The 16191-nt window shown below is 44.6% G+C and overlaps 2 protein-coding genes across 5 annotated transcripts; both read left to right on the forward strand.

Moving 5' to 3' along the window:
* Positions 1 to 1315: 1315 nt before the first annotated feature.
* On the forward strand, positions 1316 to 9190 carry LOC123067594 (uncharacterized). The gene is made up of 4 exons (XM_044490328.1): positions 1316 to 1466; positions 1630 to 1800; positions 1876 to 2029; positions 8976 to 9190. The coding sequence occupies exons 2-4, from the start codon at positions 1639 to 1641 to the stop codon at positions 9188 to 9190; spliced, it is 531 nt and encodes a 176-aa protein (XP_044346263.1). The 5' UTR covers positions 1316 to 1466; positions 1630 to 1638.
* Positions 9191 to 11273: 2083 nt separating this feature from the next.
* LOC123070895 (uncharacterized) lies at positions 11274 to 14959 on the forward strand. 4 transcript variants are annotated; one of them, XR_006433989.1, is made up of 4 exons: positions 11274 to 11562; positions 11657 to 12631; positions 12746 to 13569; positions 13786 to 14959. XR_006433989.1 is itself a non-coding variant. In XM_044494295.1 (4 exons), exons 2-4 carry the CDS (start codon positions 12062 to 12064, stop codon positions 12896 to 12898), a joined length of 438 nt encoding a protein of 145 aa, XP_044350230.1. In that variant the 5' UTR covers positions 11277 to 11562; positions 11657 to 12061; the 3' UTR covers positions 12899 to 13007. The 4 variants fall into 4 exon arrangements, 3 of the variants coding, with proteins under 3 accessions (XP_044350230.1, XP_044350231.1, XP_044350232.1); XM_044494295.1 differs by lacking the exon at positions 13786 to 14959 and having other exon boundaries at positions 11277 to 11562; positions 11657 to 12124; positions 12410 to 12631; positions 12746 to 13007; XM_044494296.1 differs by lacking the exon at positions 13786 to 14959 and having other exon boundaries at positions 11277 to 11562; positions 11661 to 12124; positions 12410 to 12631; positions 12746 to 13007.
* The last annotated feature ends 1232 nt before the right edge of the window (positions 14960 to 16191 follow it).

Here is a 16191-nt window from a genome sequence, read left to right on the forward strand (position 1 = left end):
TGAATTAAATTTGAACGCTACAAATCTAATAAATTACCTTTGGTTCTCATTTCAGACAACGCCTTTATTCTGGCGTAGTGGTAACCATCTGTTATGCGCCTCGAGAGGTAGCTGGTTCGAGTCCTCTTCCCGCACTTTTTTCTGTTCTTTTTGTTATTTTTCAGAGTAGGCAGTAAAAAAATGACGGTCCAGAGATTCGAACTCGCAACGTCAACATAGCTAAGGGAGCGCGTAGTTGAGGTACTCCCTCCATTTTTGTATATAAGGCCAAAAATGACAGTCCAGAGATTCGAACTCGCAACGTCAACATAGCTAAGGGAGCGCGTAGTTGAGGTACTCCCTCCATTTTTGTATATAAGGCCACAAACTCGAATTACATGTATCAATGTAAAATTTAATGTCTGCTTTAAAAGTCAATTTTTCTTTTTTTTACTGGGATCATTAATACCCCACATGCATGCAAGAAAACTGAGTGGAGGAAGTAGCTGACTGTCATTATAGTTGCATGCATGTAACTATTAAACAGGTTGCTAGTACGAGAAAATATAATTAATTTTACCTTGACTATTGTTAGTGGCCTTATATAGATGCAAAACGTATATTTTATAGTGGCCTTGTATATAAAAATGGAGGGAGTAGCACTGAGCTAGTATCTCTTTTCTGACTTGAATCAGTTCAAGGTATTATTATATCTAAGTTAAAATTGTTTGAATTCAAAATTCAATAGTAAATTTCGTCCGAAATTTGTTCGGTATTTCTCGGTAACGGTAACCGTGGTTACCGGGAATATCGCCCACCCACGAGAAAATTTGCCTATTTGGGATCCAAAACCTTGGGTATTATTACATGCGTATGCAGTATGTTGTCGTGGTTTTAGTTTAAATTACACTAAAACCACGACGAGTAATTTGGAACGGAGGGAGTAGCTACTAGAAATCGCACTAGTTTGAAACTTAAACTGACCGTGCAGCTAATTCGAAAGAGCAGGCTAGCTAGCTTTTCACTGCCCTGTATGCATGTGCGCGTGCTACGTTCATTCACGTTTTTGTCAACCTGCAAAGAAACTGAGTGTGCCACCTCGTTGCCAAAGAGGGTATGGGTGCTTCGCGGACGCAACTTCGCGGTAGTTTCCTTTCTCACTGCCATTGCCATGAGATGAACCGGACTCTCCTCCCTGTGTGTGTGCGCGCGCGCGCGTGTGTGTGCAGCTCAGGCCGCGGCTGCTCGACACGTAGTGGGTGTTGAGGCAGGCCCACGCCGATCGAGTTGCTTTGCTTCTCTCTCGCTGCTGCTGCGCTCCTCGCGGCTCGGGCACTTAAACAGGAGCCGCTCCACCACCAGCGTGGTCGTTGCGCTCTGTAGTTGTAGGCTTGTAGCTGGAGCCCCTTCAGAAGGAAGCACAGCAAGCTAGCAAGCTAGGAAGAACCTCCCTCCCGTGCATCTGACCAGCGAGTGACGGTGACTCGGTGAGTCCCCTCCATCTGCGGCCGTCTTGCTATGGTTTTTTTTTTCTTCCTCTTCTTCTTCTTCTTCTTTCATGTTGAATGGGGACATGAAATTAGAGAAGAGGAACCTAACCATAAGTTGTTGCTGATCTCGTGATCTCCTCCTACTGCTACTCCTACCTAGCTTGGATCGATGTCCATGGATGGCAAGACCCCTGATCTGCTGCCTCTGAGCACGGCCAAGAAGAAGATCCGCGATGGCGTCCCGCTGGTCTGCGCATGGGCGCTCATCAACACCTTCAGCACAGCAGTCAGCTACGTAGCCGCCGACTACATCCCCGTCTCGTGCAGCCAGGTAACCACCTACCCGTGTACTACCCTCCGATCCTTGACATTTCGACCGATCCATCATGCGCCCTCTGCACTGCAGTCCTCCTTCATTCTGTCGTGCATCGAGCTGACGGGCGCGGAGGAAGCCAGGGTAATCGCCCTCTGCATCGGGATTCTGTGCTGCGCCCCATTGCAGGCGGTCCCAGCGGCGCTGGCGCTGCTGCTCCCATGCCGTCGTCGCTCGGCCCGCCGAGCCCTCTGTAAGAATTATGGAAGCGTTCCTACTCCTCGAGGGAGCACTAGTAGAAAAAGGGTCAAATGTGAGACACATTAGTCCCGGTTTGTAACAGAACCGACACTAATATGTTCATTAGTGCCGATTCCAACGGCTAGGCGGGAGGAGCTCTTTAGTACCGGTTCGTGGCAAACCTTTAGCACCGGTTCGTGCCACGAACCGATACTAAAAAAAGTGGTGGCAGGATGTAAGTGATTTCTTTCTGTTATACAATCAAGACGCACTCGACAAATCTATCGTCGGTTGCTATTGTCTGTAAGTGATTTCTTTCTGTAATTTAAGTCTCAAGCTAGCTGTAGTGATCCTTTTGATCAATCATTATCTGTAATTATCCTTACTATATTATTTTCTATGGTATTATGCAGGATGAAGATGTATGAAATGAGAAAAGGTGGACGCTTTGACATTGGGTTCATTGACCCAAACACCGTTAATAAATACACATGGCTAATAAATCCACATCATCAAAAAAACGTAGAGGACAACATGCTAGAGTTCTTGAAGCGCCTCAAATACAATGAAGATATACTACTTCCTTACAACTTCCAGTGAGTCACACTGTCTTGTACTACAAATTCTCTGTTTTTGCCTACTAGCTAGCTACATGTTTTTGCTTACATATGTCCGCTTAATTAAGACATGCAAACATGTGTGCATACAGATTTCACTGGATCTTGTGTATCATTAAAGTTGACGCCGGAACAGTTGAAATACTGGACTCACTACTCAAAGAAAATACTGACTATAACATCTTGTTTGGGATAGTCAACAGGTAATTTCAATCATTATTAACTATATATCTCGGCCTATTTAGTTCGTCATTTCATGATATGAACGATTTAATAACCCCTTTATTCATTTTTTTTGTCGGCGGGCAGGGCTTGGGCAAGGTTCATCAGCGTCACGGAAGACGAATGAAAAAAAAAAGCTTAAATGGTTTCGACCCAAGGTAAGTAATTAAGTAGTACTAGCTAGCTAGCTAGCTGCCATCTCTTTAATTATCATGCTTGATTAATTGTTATCTGATCAAATTTCATTCTCGTAAAGGCCCTGAAGCAGGCGCAGGGGACTGGTCTGTGTGCATTCTGCGTTTGCGAGAACATTCGCATGATGGCGTCCGAAAGGAGCAGATCTCAAAGACAGGAATGGGTACGCTTGTCAGAATACTATTCACAATTTTTACACCATTATCGATATCTAGTCACACAACTAATACACATTCATATTGATCTCCTTCTTAACAGTTCAGAGAGGTGCGGGAGAAGCTCCTAGAAACGGAGCGCGTAGAAGCACTTCAAGAGGAAATAGCGGGATTTTTGCTCGACCAGGTCATAAATCCGAAGGGAGAATACTATTACCCGCTACCGCCCCCATGAAAACCACTTCCAATTGTCATCGTGCTCCGAAGGCACCAATTAGGCTAATGCCACTGGCTCCGAAGGCAACATGCATATGTAGGAGAAATTGTATATAGTTATACATGTGTGTATGTGTGAATTAATTAATATGGTGGTTTGTGAGACATTGATGATATATATATATATGCATGATTGGTTCTACTAGAAATTCTATTTATATATATATATATATATATATATATATATATATATATATGCATAACGTGTACAATGTGTAGTATCGTAAAATACCAGCAAATGAAAAAGAATTAAAATGGAAACACAAAATTAAATGAAAAAGAAATCATAAAACTAAAAAACCCCAAACCTTATAGTACCAGTTGGTCTTACCAACCGGTACTAAAGGGCTCCAGGCCCCCGGAGCTGGCTCGTGCCACGTGGTTGCCCTTTAGCACCGGTTCGTGTTGAACCGGTACTATAGTGGGGGGGGGGCTTTAGTGCCCACACTTTAGTGCCGGTTATGGAACCGACACTAAATGGCCTTACGAACCGGTGCTATTGCCCGGTTCTGCACTAGTGGAGCCGCGTGGTCTGTATATATTGAGACGAGAAGAAGCCCTCGTCGTGGTGTACAAGAAGAGGATTTGATTACAGGAAAGAGATTCAAACTACTACGGGAGAGAGATAGAATATGGTTGAGATTACATGTGGAGATAAACATAAACTCTAACACCCTCCCTTAATCTCAACTATCCTACATTCAAATTCCTCTTGAACTCTTCAAATAGTTTTGCTGGAAGTGCTTTGGTGAATCCATCTGCCACTTGATCTTTGGAAGGGATGAACCGTATCTCAACTTTTTTTGCTGCCACCCTTTCTCGCACAAAATGAAAGTCAATCTCTATATGCTTAGTCCTTGCATGAAACACAGGGTTGGCAGACAAATAAGTTGCTCCCAAGTTGTCACACCATAAACATGATATACGGTTCTGTTTAACTCCCATCTCATCCAATAACGACTCAATCCAAATAATCTCTGCAGTGCATTGGCCAATGACTTGTACTCAGCTTCTGTACTTGACTTAGACACAGTAGCCTGTTTCCTGGCACTCCATGACACAAGATTAGGACCAAAAAATACTGCAAAGCCTCCAGTTGATTTTCTGTCATCACTGCAACCTGCCCAGTCAGCATCAGAGAAAGCACTAACAAGAGCAGAATTAGAACGTCTGAAATGAAGTCCTATTCCCGTAGTATGCTTGACATATCTTACAATTCTCTTGACAGCTGACCAGTGTGCAGTAGTGGGTGCATGGAGGTATTGGCAAACCTTATTAACCGCAAAAGAGATATCTGGACGAGTGAGTGTCAGGTATTGTAATGCACCAACAGTACTTCTATACCTTGTACTATCTTCCTCCTGAAGTGACTTCCCTTCATATGCTGACAATTTCTCTGAAGAAGACAAAGGTGTGGGCACAGGCTTGCAGTTTGTCATCCCCATGCGAGATAGAAGCTCATTCACATATTTCTCTTGACTTAACACTATGCCATCTTGAGTCTTCTTGACTTCAATGCCTAGAAAGAAGTGCAAGTCTTCCAGATCCTTCAAAGCAAACTCTGAGCTCAAATCATGCAGGAGAGCATTAGTAGCACTTTGTGATGAACATGCCACTATAATATCATCTACACAAATGAGCACAAAAATTGCTACTTTTGCCTTGTTATAAATAAACAGAGATGTATCAGCTTTGGAAGCAATAAAGCCAAGACATTTTAATTGTGAGCTCAACCTGGAATACCATGCTCTAGGTGCTTGTTTCAAGCCATAGAGTGCCTTGTCAAGTTTGCACACATAATGTGGTGTTTTCTTATTTTCATACCCAGGTGGTTGTCTCATGAACACCTCCTCTTCAAGAACACCATGCAAAAACGCGTTCTGTACATCTAGCTGTCTTAGGCTCCATCCTTTGGACACAGCAATAGCCAACACAAATCTTATGGTTGCAGCTTTGACAACGGAACTGAACATATCCTCATAGTCTATGCCATACCGTTGTTTAAACCCCTTTGCAACTAGACGTGCCTTATATCTGTCAATGGAGCCATCTGCCTTTTTTTTTGATCCTGTACACCCATTTACAGTCAATAATATTTTTACCTCTTTGATCAGGCACAAGACGCCAAGTCTTATTTCTCATCAGTGCAGAATACTCCTCATCCATTGCTTTTCTCCACTTAGAGTCACCAAGTGCATCTTTTAATGTTGTTGGTTCTCCTGAAATACATAACATGCCATATGGTATAGTGCCATCTTTCCTTATTTTCGGATTGCGTATACCTTTCTGTAGCCTGGTCATGACTCGAGAAGCAACTGCTGCTGGCTGCTGTACAGGCGAATGCACAGAATCCGCAGAAGATCCACCAGCAGCTGACCCATCAGGTGATGATGCGCCAGGGTGCACAGAATCCGCAGAAGATCCACCAGCAGTTGACCCATCAGGTGATGATGCGCCAGGGTGCAGAGAAGATCTAGTGGTCCACGATGTGCCCCCCTGGCCACTGGACGCTCGGGAACCCGCATGGTTGTTGGGCGCAGAAGATCCACCACCCGCCTGCAGTTGCATGTGCGCGGGATGCGAGGCCGATCCGCCTACGCGGCTGACCCAGCGGTCGGGTGACGTGGCAGCGTGGGAGAGGCTGGTCCCGAAGCCTGGCCCGCTGTCTACTGGAGCGGGATTCGAGGAAGATGCGGCGACAGGATGCGACGCCTGCAGACGCGCAGGGGTGGCAGGCGCCGCCAAATCAGCTCCGGGATCTGCGCCAGCTTCGTCCCCTTCTGGAGCATGAAATAACACCTCGTTTTGAACCAAATTTTCAGGATTTTGATTGTTTTGACCACCGTTTTCGCCAGCAACCTGCACAGGCATAATAGTGGAACTAGGCACAGCAGAATCATCAGCATATTGGTTAGTACAATTGTCATCCCCGTTGTCAAAATTTCGAAGATTTGATGGGAGAAGGAGAATTTCCTTGCGAAGAAGAGCACCTGCATTTGGATGAAGCAATGCAAAAGGGAACACAGATTCATCAAAGACAACATCTCGGGATATGTAGACCCTACCGGTAGGAACATCTAAGCATTTTACCCCTTTATGCATAGGGCTATAGCCTAAGAAGACACATTGTTTTGAGCGGAAAGCGAGTTTTCGTGTGTTGTAGGGTCGAAGATTTGGCCAACATGCGCAACCAAAGATACGAAGAGATATGTAATTAGGTGTTACCCCAAGAAGCTGTGTGATGGGGGTTTCAAGCTTAATGACTTTGCTTGGAAGCAAGTTGATGAGATAGGTAGCAGTTAAAAAGGCTTCATCCCAAAACTTGAGTGGCATAGATGCATTTGCTAACAATGCAAGTCCTACATCGACAATGTGACGATGCTTTCTTTCAGCTGATCCATTCTGTTGGTGAGCATGAGGGCAAGAGACATGATGTGAGATGCCAAGTTTTTGAAAGAAGGAGTTTAGTTTCTCATACTCACCACCCCAGTCGGTTTGCATAGCAATGATCTTAGAGTTCAGTTTGCGTTCAACAAGATTTTGAAAGTTGATAAAAACTTGGAAGACATCAGAACGTTTCTTTAACAAGTAAATTCAAGTAAATTTACTATAGTCATCAATGAAACTAACATAATAGGAAAATCTACCAAGCGAAGTGGGGGCTGGTCCCCATACATCTGAAAATATAAGTTGTAGTGGAGCATTGGATACACTGGTAGAAATAGGATAGGGTAACTGATGACTTTTGGTCTGTTGACATGGACCACAAACTGACTCAACACTGGACTCATATGAGAGTTTATTTTTGCTAAGAATATAACTAACAATTACTGAGGATGGATGACCTAAACGACTATGCCACTTTGCTGAAGATGGCTTGGTGACGACATATGCTTGTTTGTTGAACCAGGATGATGAAGATGATATGAGTGGGTAGAGGCCTCCCACGCACCGTCCTCTAAGAATGATTCTCCTTGTTGCTAGGTCCTTAACCAAGAAAAAGTGAGGATAAAACTCTATAAGAATATTGTTGTCAAGAGTGAATCTATGTACAGAAATAAGATTTTTGGATGTTTCAGGAACATGTAAGACATCTTTTAAGTGTAAATTTTTCACGGGGTTTTTAACAATTGTGCTGCCAATATGTGTGATCTCCATACCTGAACCACTTGTCGTGTGAATTTGATCGCCTTCATTGTACCTTTCCCGCATTGTCAGCTTGTCAAGTTCACCGGTGATATGGTTTGTAGCTCCGGTGTCGGCATACCAATTTGTATCCACACAGTAGGAGACATCATGTGCCGCCTTCTCCTCCTGATCGCCATCTTCATATCTGAACCAGCATGAGTGTGCACCCCCTGGATGATGTTTAAGGAAAATCTGACATTCAGGGTAGTCATGCTGTTGATCACGCCCGTACTGCTGTTGTTGTCGAGGACGTCCTCTGTTGCCACCGCCTCCACCAGCAGGAGAGGGCTGTCGGTCGCTGCGACCGCGCCCCCTTCCTCCTCGCCCGCGGTAGGATCTGCCACGACCACGGCCTCTGTACACCGCATTAGCTGAAGTGTGGAAGCTGCCTGATGATGAATCGCCGAGCATCTCCATCCTCTGATCAAAGGCGGAGATTTGCGCAAAAAGATCATCCGGAGTAATCTGATTCTTGACAGCACCAATCGCCGCAACCACTGGATCATAGTCACGGTCTAGTCCTGCCAGAATATAATCCACCATCTCTGGATCTGACACTGGACGGCCAGCAGCAGCTAGCTCATCTGCAAGATTCTTCATCTTCGCCATGATAGCAGAGCTTGACATGGAGCCCTTCTTGGTTGTGGTGATCGCAATCCTCAAGTTTGTGATCCTGGACTGCGATTGGGACGCGAAGAGAGTTGTCACGGTTGTCCATAGCTCAAAGGTGGAGTCCTTCCCAACAACCTGTCCAAGAATTTCTGGTGTCATAGAGTTTAGCAAATATGAGAGGACCTGTTGATCCTTTGTGATCCATGGCCCATATAGCGGGTTCGGCTCCATGGCCGAAGTCTTGTCCGCCTTGGTGATCTCCACGGTCTTGGGTGGAGCAGCGTCAGAATTGTCCAAGAGTCCTGTCACCTGCGCTCCTCGCAGGGCAGGCAAGACTTGCGTCTTCCAGAGGATGAAATTCCCTCTCGCAAGCTTCTCTGATGGAGGGGCGCTGAGGTTGAGGGCGACTCCTGTTGATGAAGACATGATGACGACGCCGGCGTGTTTTGGGGTGTGGTTTTGTGGCTAGATGTATATGGAAGAGGATGCTCTGATTACCATGTAAGAATTATGGAAGCGTTCCTACTCCTCGAGGGAGCCGCGTGGTCTGTATATATTGAGACGAGAAGAAGCCCTCGTCGTGGCGTACAAGAAGAGGATTTGATTACAGGAAAGAGATTCAAACTACTACGGGAGAGAGATAGAATATGGTTGAGATTACATGTGGAGATAAACATAAACTCTAACACCCTCGCCTACCTCGGGCTCGCGGTCACCGTCCTCTTCCATTGCATGTACGCCGGTGCCGTCTGGATCTTCCTCGCCGCCGACCCAGGATACATCTTCGGCCGGATCTACTTCACCGCCATCTTCTGCTTCATCGTGGTGTGCGACCTCCTCAGCTTCCGGGCCCTTCTGGGAGGTGATGGGTGGGGCATGCAGTACGTGGCCTATTTCTTCTGATCATGTTCGTGGATCAGCTCACCAGGTACTCATGAGAGCGTAGAGTATGCATTCATTCTGCTGTGACGATTGATGGAGTAGTGCCGTATCTAGTGCAGTGTTAATATCCAGATCGAGTCTACTAGTTAATTATATTACTCCATTTGGGTAATGCTCGCTGGCTATATAACTAGACTGGATGGATTGTGGTTATCTTTGATGTATTCGACCTTAATTTTCTCTATGTGATTGTCAGACATGAGTTATATATGCTATGTTGGTGAAATTGTTGCTGCAGTTGTTTCTGGTGTTAAAAATGTTTTTTTTTCATTCATTCCGGCATCTGCTGGTGTATCCTCTAGGCTTAGATTGAGTGACCCATGTGACCATGCAATCACGGTTGGATGTACGGGACGCTATGGCTTGGAATTCCCTCGTGCAAAATGAGGTCCTTCTTTTAATGCCCATTTTCCATTTGGAATCCACATCCTGACATTTGACATGTACTCCCTAGGTAAAGAAATATAAAATTGTTTAGATCACTAGAGTAGTGATCTAAATGCTCTTATATTTCTTAACAGATGGAATATGAGCTAGCCTAGCCACATCAGGTTGATGTTTTATAAAAAAAAAGAAAATAAACACAACAATCCTCCTTAAAGCTTCGAAAATTAAGTTTCTTCAGTCTGGTCGTGGAGTCAAATATTTAAGTCTTAGCAATCATGTAGAGAGTTGTGAAATGTTCCACAACTTACACCTTCCGGAACACATCAAATTAATGGGTATCCGAAATGTGTAATCTTTTGCTAGACATATATATATTTTTTACATCATTAAACTTTTTTTTACATCATGCTAGACATATATAGTTCACTCAAGGGAGATGTGCATAGTTCAACTTTGAACTCATGTCCTAGTCTAATTTACAACCTCAACTCCAAAACCGGTTAGGACACTATTCTGAACTTTCCACACCGTCTAGTTTGCCGGCTAAGATGACAGCTGGAGGGTAGTTTTGCATGCATACTGTGGCATCTAGGCTGGCTAGTGACCGTTGATGTCGCATAGCCATGGAAATATTATTGTACTAGCTTGCTGCTCAAAAAGTGGACGACCACCTCGAGTCATTGGAGTGGTTTGGCTGGTGTAATGTACACGAACCGTGGTTATTACACGCGTATGCAGTATTCTACACGTTAGTTGGAACGTTTTTTCAGGAAATTACTTGTATTACTGACATGGAGAACTACATTTCCTAACGGCCTTATCAGGCCAGAATTTTCATCATAAGCTTCCAGTAAATAGCTTACAATTTTTTTGACTACGTGGTGTGTGAGTAATACAAAATTTTCGTTATTTCATGGACAATTAAATCTCACAAACAATGAAGTCGTGCCTGTGCAGCTAATCAAAAAGAGCTGGTTAGGTAGCTTTTTACTTCCATGTACAATGTGCATATGTGCGTGTGCTGAGGCTGGCCACTGCAAAGAAATTAAGCGTCCCAACGTTTAGCTAGTTTGTCATGTCCATTCATTCACATGTGTGTACGTCTGCTAAGAAATTAACGGTGCCCCACTGCATTGCCACAGAGGGTATGGTTGATTTATGCCTTGGTAAATGCATGTCACCAATCATGTTTTTTTTTGACAAGGGTCAAGTTGAACCGTGTAGGTCTTTGGTGGTAGGTGGAGCTCCAACTCCCATTACCAACAAAGATAAACAAGTTGATGAATGAGCTCCTCAAAAACGTATCCTACGTAAACTTGCTCCTATTACGTAGGATACGTAACAACCAGCCCGTAGGTGTAGCATTACTCAATCGATGACCGTCAACAATGTAACTCATCCAACTGATCAATGTAATTCAGTCTAATCATTGTGCTAGCTAGCTGATCAAAATGTGGATATGAGCCACCGCCAGTCGTTGGAGTGGTGTGGCTGGTGCGCGCCGTGCACGAAGCGGGCGTTATTACATGCGTATGCAGCATAGAGTATTTTTTTGAGCAGAGCGTATGCAGCATATCGCACACATTTAGAGTCGCGCAAAGGGCGAGCTCTCGCGATGGCCACGTCGATTTACTGTGCCGAGGGAATAAAGAAAAAAAAGAGATATGGTCGAGCGCACGAATTGCGGGATTGGTCAGCGACTCTTTCGCCCCTCACACCCAGCGTCTCCCTCCTTGCTAGGGTTAGGAAAAACGTGGCCGCCGCCGCCGCCGCCGCCCTCCCCCACTTCGCTCCAGGTCACCCCTCTCCATGTCCCGTCCTGAGCTCCACCTCCTCCAGCCCCCGCCTGGGCTCTGCTCCTTCTTCCTTGTTGGCGCTCAACCGGACGAGGGTGGACTGCCACAAGCCGCAGCAGAGGGACACGTCGATGAGGATGGCAAGTCGAGGTAAGCCGCCGCGGATTTGCTCACTGTTAGCTCCCAGTCTTTTCTTCTTCTTAGTGCTTTCTTATCTCCTCTTCCCTAACCTCGCCTATGCTAGCCAGAGGGGATCGGGAGGCATGAGGCGTGGATACGGGTGGAGCGGCTGAAGAAGGGGTTATGTGGGGCAACCGTCCCGTCTTCTTCCGTGGAGTGGTCACTGTCGTCGCCAAGCTACTCAACTCGTCGAACACGATGTCGCCATGTTCGGGAAGAAGGATTATCAGCAGTGGCGTCTCCTTTGCCGAATGGGAAGGATACATGTCTGTGTCTATTTTGATGCTTCAGGCCTTCAGTATTAGAGCTGACGCGGACAGTTGATTCCTTGCATCAATGGGAAGGCTACATTAGCCAAAGCTTGGGGGCAAGATGATCTCCAGCCCGGCCTGGCCACCGCTGGCATGTCGGTGCCCTCAACAAGTTCCTGCACGGGGATGTGAAGTCTGGTCCGAGGCCGCTTGGCAGGATGGCGCTCACTCTAGTGCCAAGTAGAATTCTTGAGCTCCTGCTTCACTTGCAAGAAGAAGCTGTAAGGAAACTGCATTTACATCTATCACTATGCTCAGTCTTTCAGAGTTTTAGTTTGAAGATACTCCGATGATTACACCTGAATGAAAACAGTTTATCCAACAAATAATTGTGGCGTTGTTCGCCTGGGAACATCCCATATACATTTGGGGAGGAAATCTTGTGAAAACTTGAAACATTCATCCAATTATTTCTTTGTACAGCAACTGAACATATTGCTTCGGTGAAATCATTCATCCAATTGCATTATTTGATACAACAACTGTTTCTTTCTATGCATCTTCAGACAGAAAGGCATACTGATCTAATTGTTGTGTGCCATTGCATCGGTGAGAAGGCATTCTGCAGTGCCGACTGCCGGGACCAAGAGATCATGATCGAAGAGGAAGCAAAGAACAAGATCGCCATCAGATGCTTGTCCTGCTCATCCCTGCCCACCGGTGGATGGAACGGACAACAGCGGAGGACATGGACATGGCTTGTCCTGCTCGTCCTGAACAACGTCGAGGTATTGATATGAGCAATTTTTCTGAATAAATATTTTGTTTGATAATTCTGCTGACCAGTTCAATTGATCTGATGTGTTTGCCTTACTATGGGCACTGCCAATGCGAACTACCAGAGTCATATGAGGCTTACTGGAAGCGGCAACATTAGTGGCATTCCGGTCCAATGCAGCTGTTCAAGCTTTGCATATCCGACATCATCGAGCCCAAGGCATTGTTATGCTCTTTTTGTTGTAATATCTAAGCAGAATGTACTACAAACTAGATAATCTGACGAAGATGTGGCACATGAGATGTTCTCCAATAGTGTTAACTTGTTGTCGAAAACTCTGAAATGGTACTGCATTTTGAACTGAGTGTCAAACCCAATTGAGTCAAGTCTCCCTTGCAGTATAGTATTTTGTGGCGCTTGATTAGGTTACACTTTGAAAATCATTTCCCTTCTGTATGCATCATGTGATCTCTTTTTGTTCCAGTAGGGACCATTCAGTGGGATTTGTATTGTAATAAGCTTTGCACCTGAATTGATATTTTATAGTTAACAGAGTTAAGTCGCAGGAAATATGTGTTTTTGGTAATTGAGCTAGATATATGTGTGTTTCTTTTTTGCTGTAATGTGGTCGTTATTTTAATTTAGAAAATAGAAGCATGAAGTGTGATTGTAAGGATCTAATAACAGATGTTGTTTGCATAACAAGATGTGTACTGTACCTACTTACTAATAGCAGAATCTTAATCCTTCGCAAGCAGTCGCCATCAATGTAGACTTGGCATGCCCGGGTTTACTTTGTGAACAATATCATTTAGGAACCGACTGCCATTTGCTGAATTGTTGAAAAGTGGATATGATGGAAGAAGGTACCGGAAATGTTCTTGTTGTTGTAAGCTATTTGCATGAAGCGCTAAAGTGCAAAAGAGATTGCTTGGAGCAGACATAGAGGTAAATTAAATTAATCTTTACTTCTTCTCAGCTTAAATTCTTTTATTGTTTCCCTTGATTAGCTGCAGTTTGGATGTGTTTCAGCAACAGTCTTATTTGGGAATACATGTGAAACATTTTGTGATCTTTCATGCTTCTGTCCTCTCCTCAGGTCATATGAATATGCACTGTTGTAGTGTTCACACTCGTCTGAAGTTGGTTCCTTTCATTTTCCAGGGTTTGACGCTGCTGCTTCTTACCTCTGTAGAGATCCTGGTATGGTGCCTCGTAACAATGATACTGGAAATGGTCAGACTCCACAACAATTGCGCTTACCACGAACAAAGGATGTTATTGTAAATGGAACCGTTGTAAAGGTCAAGTACTACCACACCTACATGCTGCACCCGCCACCTCGTTCTTCTCACTGTTCTATCTATGACAACTGTGTGGAGCGTTTTGATCATCACTGTCCTTGGGTTGGTCAATGCATAGGACTGGTAACTATATTAATGCCTAATAGTCTACTCTGCCTCTACGTGTCTGGGTTCTGCTGGGTGTACATAACTAAGATCAAAGATGCAGAGGATTCATCGATTTGGAGGGCAATGTTGAAGACACCTGCCGAGTGGTTCTGATCATCTACTATTTTATTTATGTGTGGTTTTTTGGCGGTCTTTTTGTCTTTCATCTCTACCTGAAGAGCACCAATCTGGTCGCTTCCCTTTCCACCTTTCCTCTGTTTTAAAACTCTTGGTATTTAAATCATTTTGTCGCAACTTCGTAATTATTCAATCCTTCACCTCTGCAAACTACATACGAGAACTTTAGGTATCGGTGCGACCTACGGGCTAACCTATATAACAAGATTGCTTAGAGCTAACATAGAGGTTAATTAAATTAATCTTTAGTTCTTCTCTTGTCATGTTTTCATTAGTAAACCTTAAGGTAATTTCTCTTAGAAAATCATGTCTTCATGGCCGGCATGATGATGGCGACATGACCCCCCGTGACGATGACCCGATCCGGCCGGACACCGTCTTCTTCGCCACGAGGAAATGTTTTGCATGCCTTCAAAGCTTAATAAAATATTTTGCATGTCTTTGCTTGCTACACTAATATGCAGGTTTTGTGGAATGATGAACAAGACCTCTTCTTTTCAAAATATATGCTAGAGAGTACTCGTTGGATTTATAGAGATGAAGTGTTTGTAAAATTGCTTAATATCTTATATCTTGCTTGTGCAAGGCACCAGGAGAGAGATCGTATCATATTTCTTGTCAGCTGTGCTCTGGATCTTCTCCTATTCATATAAGTAACAGCACATTCCTATGAAGGAATTCATATAGGCTTACATTTCATTGCATCTCCTCTGTCATTTTTAATTGGTTATATGTTGTGTTGTTGTAGAAAATTGTTTCTAAGACATGCCGGTTACTATAATTAATTGAAGCAGAGTTTTTTCTTGATAATTGATGGTGATGGTGTTATATTTTTAACTATTCCGCTTATCTATACTGTCAACACGTTAATAACTACATCAGCTTGGTTAGTGCGTACAATAACGCCTCAAGAGGCGCCACCAGGTGGCGCCCCAGCCACTAGTGCTAATCAAAAAGAGCTGGCATGCATGCATGTGGGCGTCGTCCCACCACTGCATTGCCAAACAGGGTGTAGGGGCAACTTTGCGGCAGTTTCCCTTTGTCATTGCCATGGGAAGAGACCGTCACATGCTTGCTTGTTTACATGCCGCACCGCGCCGCACCAGACTCTCATAACTGTGTGTGCGTGTGCGTGTGTGTGTGCAGCTCACGCTGCGACTGCTCGACACGTAGTGGGTGTTGGGGCAGCCCCACGCCGATCGAGCGCTTTGCTTCTCTCTCTGGCTGCTCGGCCACTTAAACAGCCCATCCACCACTAGCGTGGCCGCTGTGCTCTGCAATTGCAGCTCGAGCCCCTTCAGGAAAGAAGCACACCAAGCGAAGAACGTCGCGTGCATCCGACCAGCGAGCCACGGTGAGTCCCCTCCATCTCCGGCCACCTTGCTTCTTCTTCTTTCCCGTTGAATGGCCACATGAAATTGCGGTTGGATCTATGCGCGCGGGTCCTCTAGATCTAGCATCGTTGATGGGTGTGTGTGGAAGTGTGTCTCTGGCGGATCTATCTTTGATGGATTTGTTCGGATATGTTCTTCGTTTGTCTACATTTGTGTGTCTTCAGATTGGATCCTTCCGATCTATGCTGCTCTTCATCGGCGGTGATGGTTGTTCTGGTGCGCTGGTCTTATGAGGCCTTAGCATGACACTGTCTACTACAACAAGTTTTGCCCGGCTCGCTTCAGTGTGTGTCGTCGTCGCTAGATGTCTACAAATCTGGATGTACTTTTTATTATTTTTGATGTTTGTTGTACTGTTATGATTGAAAATGAATAGATCGAAAGTTTTCTCCCGAAAAAAGTGAGAATTGCATATTTCAACTGTGAACTCGTGCCCTAGTTAAACTAGATGATACCCCGCGCGTTGCTCCGGTATATTAGTATGTAATGTTGTAAAGATTCATGAAGTGAATTCTTAGAGGGAAGATAATAGATAAAAAAAATATAATGAATTTTAGGTCACACAAACCACAGTTGCAAAATATAAA

This window comes from Triticum aestivum, chromosome 3B (genome assembly GCF_018294505.1).
Source record: "Triticum aestivum cultivar Chinese Spring chromosome 3B, IWGSC CS RefSeq v2.1, whole genome shotgun sequence".
Classification (NCBI taxonomy): domain Eukaryota; kingdom Viridiplantae; phylum Streptophyta; class Magnoliopsida; order Poales; family Poaceae; genus Triticum; species Triticum aestivum.

Coding starts and splice junctions, on each gene's coding strand:
- LOC123067594 (XM_044490328.1), top strand. CDS start 1,639: ATGTCCATGGATGGCAAGACCCCTGATCTGCTGCCTCTGAGCACGGCC. Junction 1,801..1,875: donor TCCCCGTCTCGTGCAGCCAG/GTAACCACCTAC, acceptor TCTGCACTGCAG/TCCTCCTTCATTCTGTCGTG. Junction 2,030..8,975: donor TCGTCGCTCGGCCCGCCGAG/CCCTCTGTAAGA, acceptor TAAACTCTAACA/CCCTCGCCTACCTCGGGCTC.
- LOC123070895 (XM_044494295.1), top strand. CDS start 12,062: ATGGCGCTCACTCTAGTGCCAAGTAGAATTCTTGAGCTCCTGCTTCAC. Junction 12,125..12,409: donor TTCACTTGCAAGAAGAAGCT/GTAAGGAAACTG, acceptor ATGCATCTTCAG/ACAGAAAGGCATACTGATCT. Junction 12,632..12,745: donor TCGTCCTGAACAACGTCGAG/GTATTGATATGA, acceptor GCGAACTACCAG/AGTCATATGAGGCTTACTGG.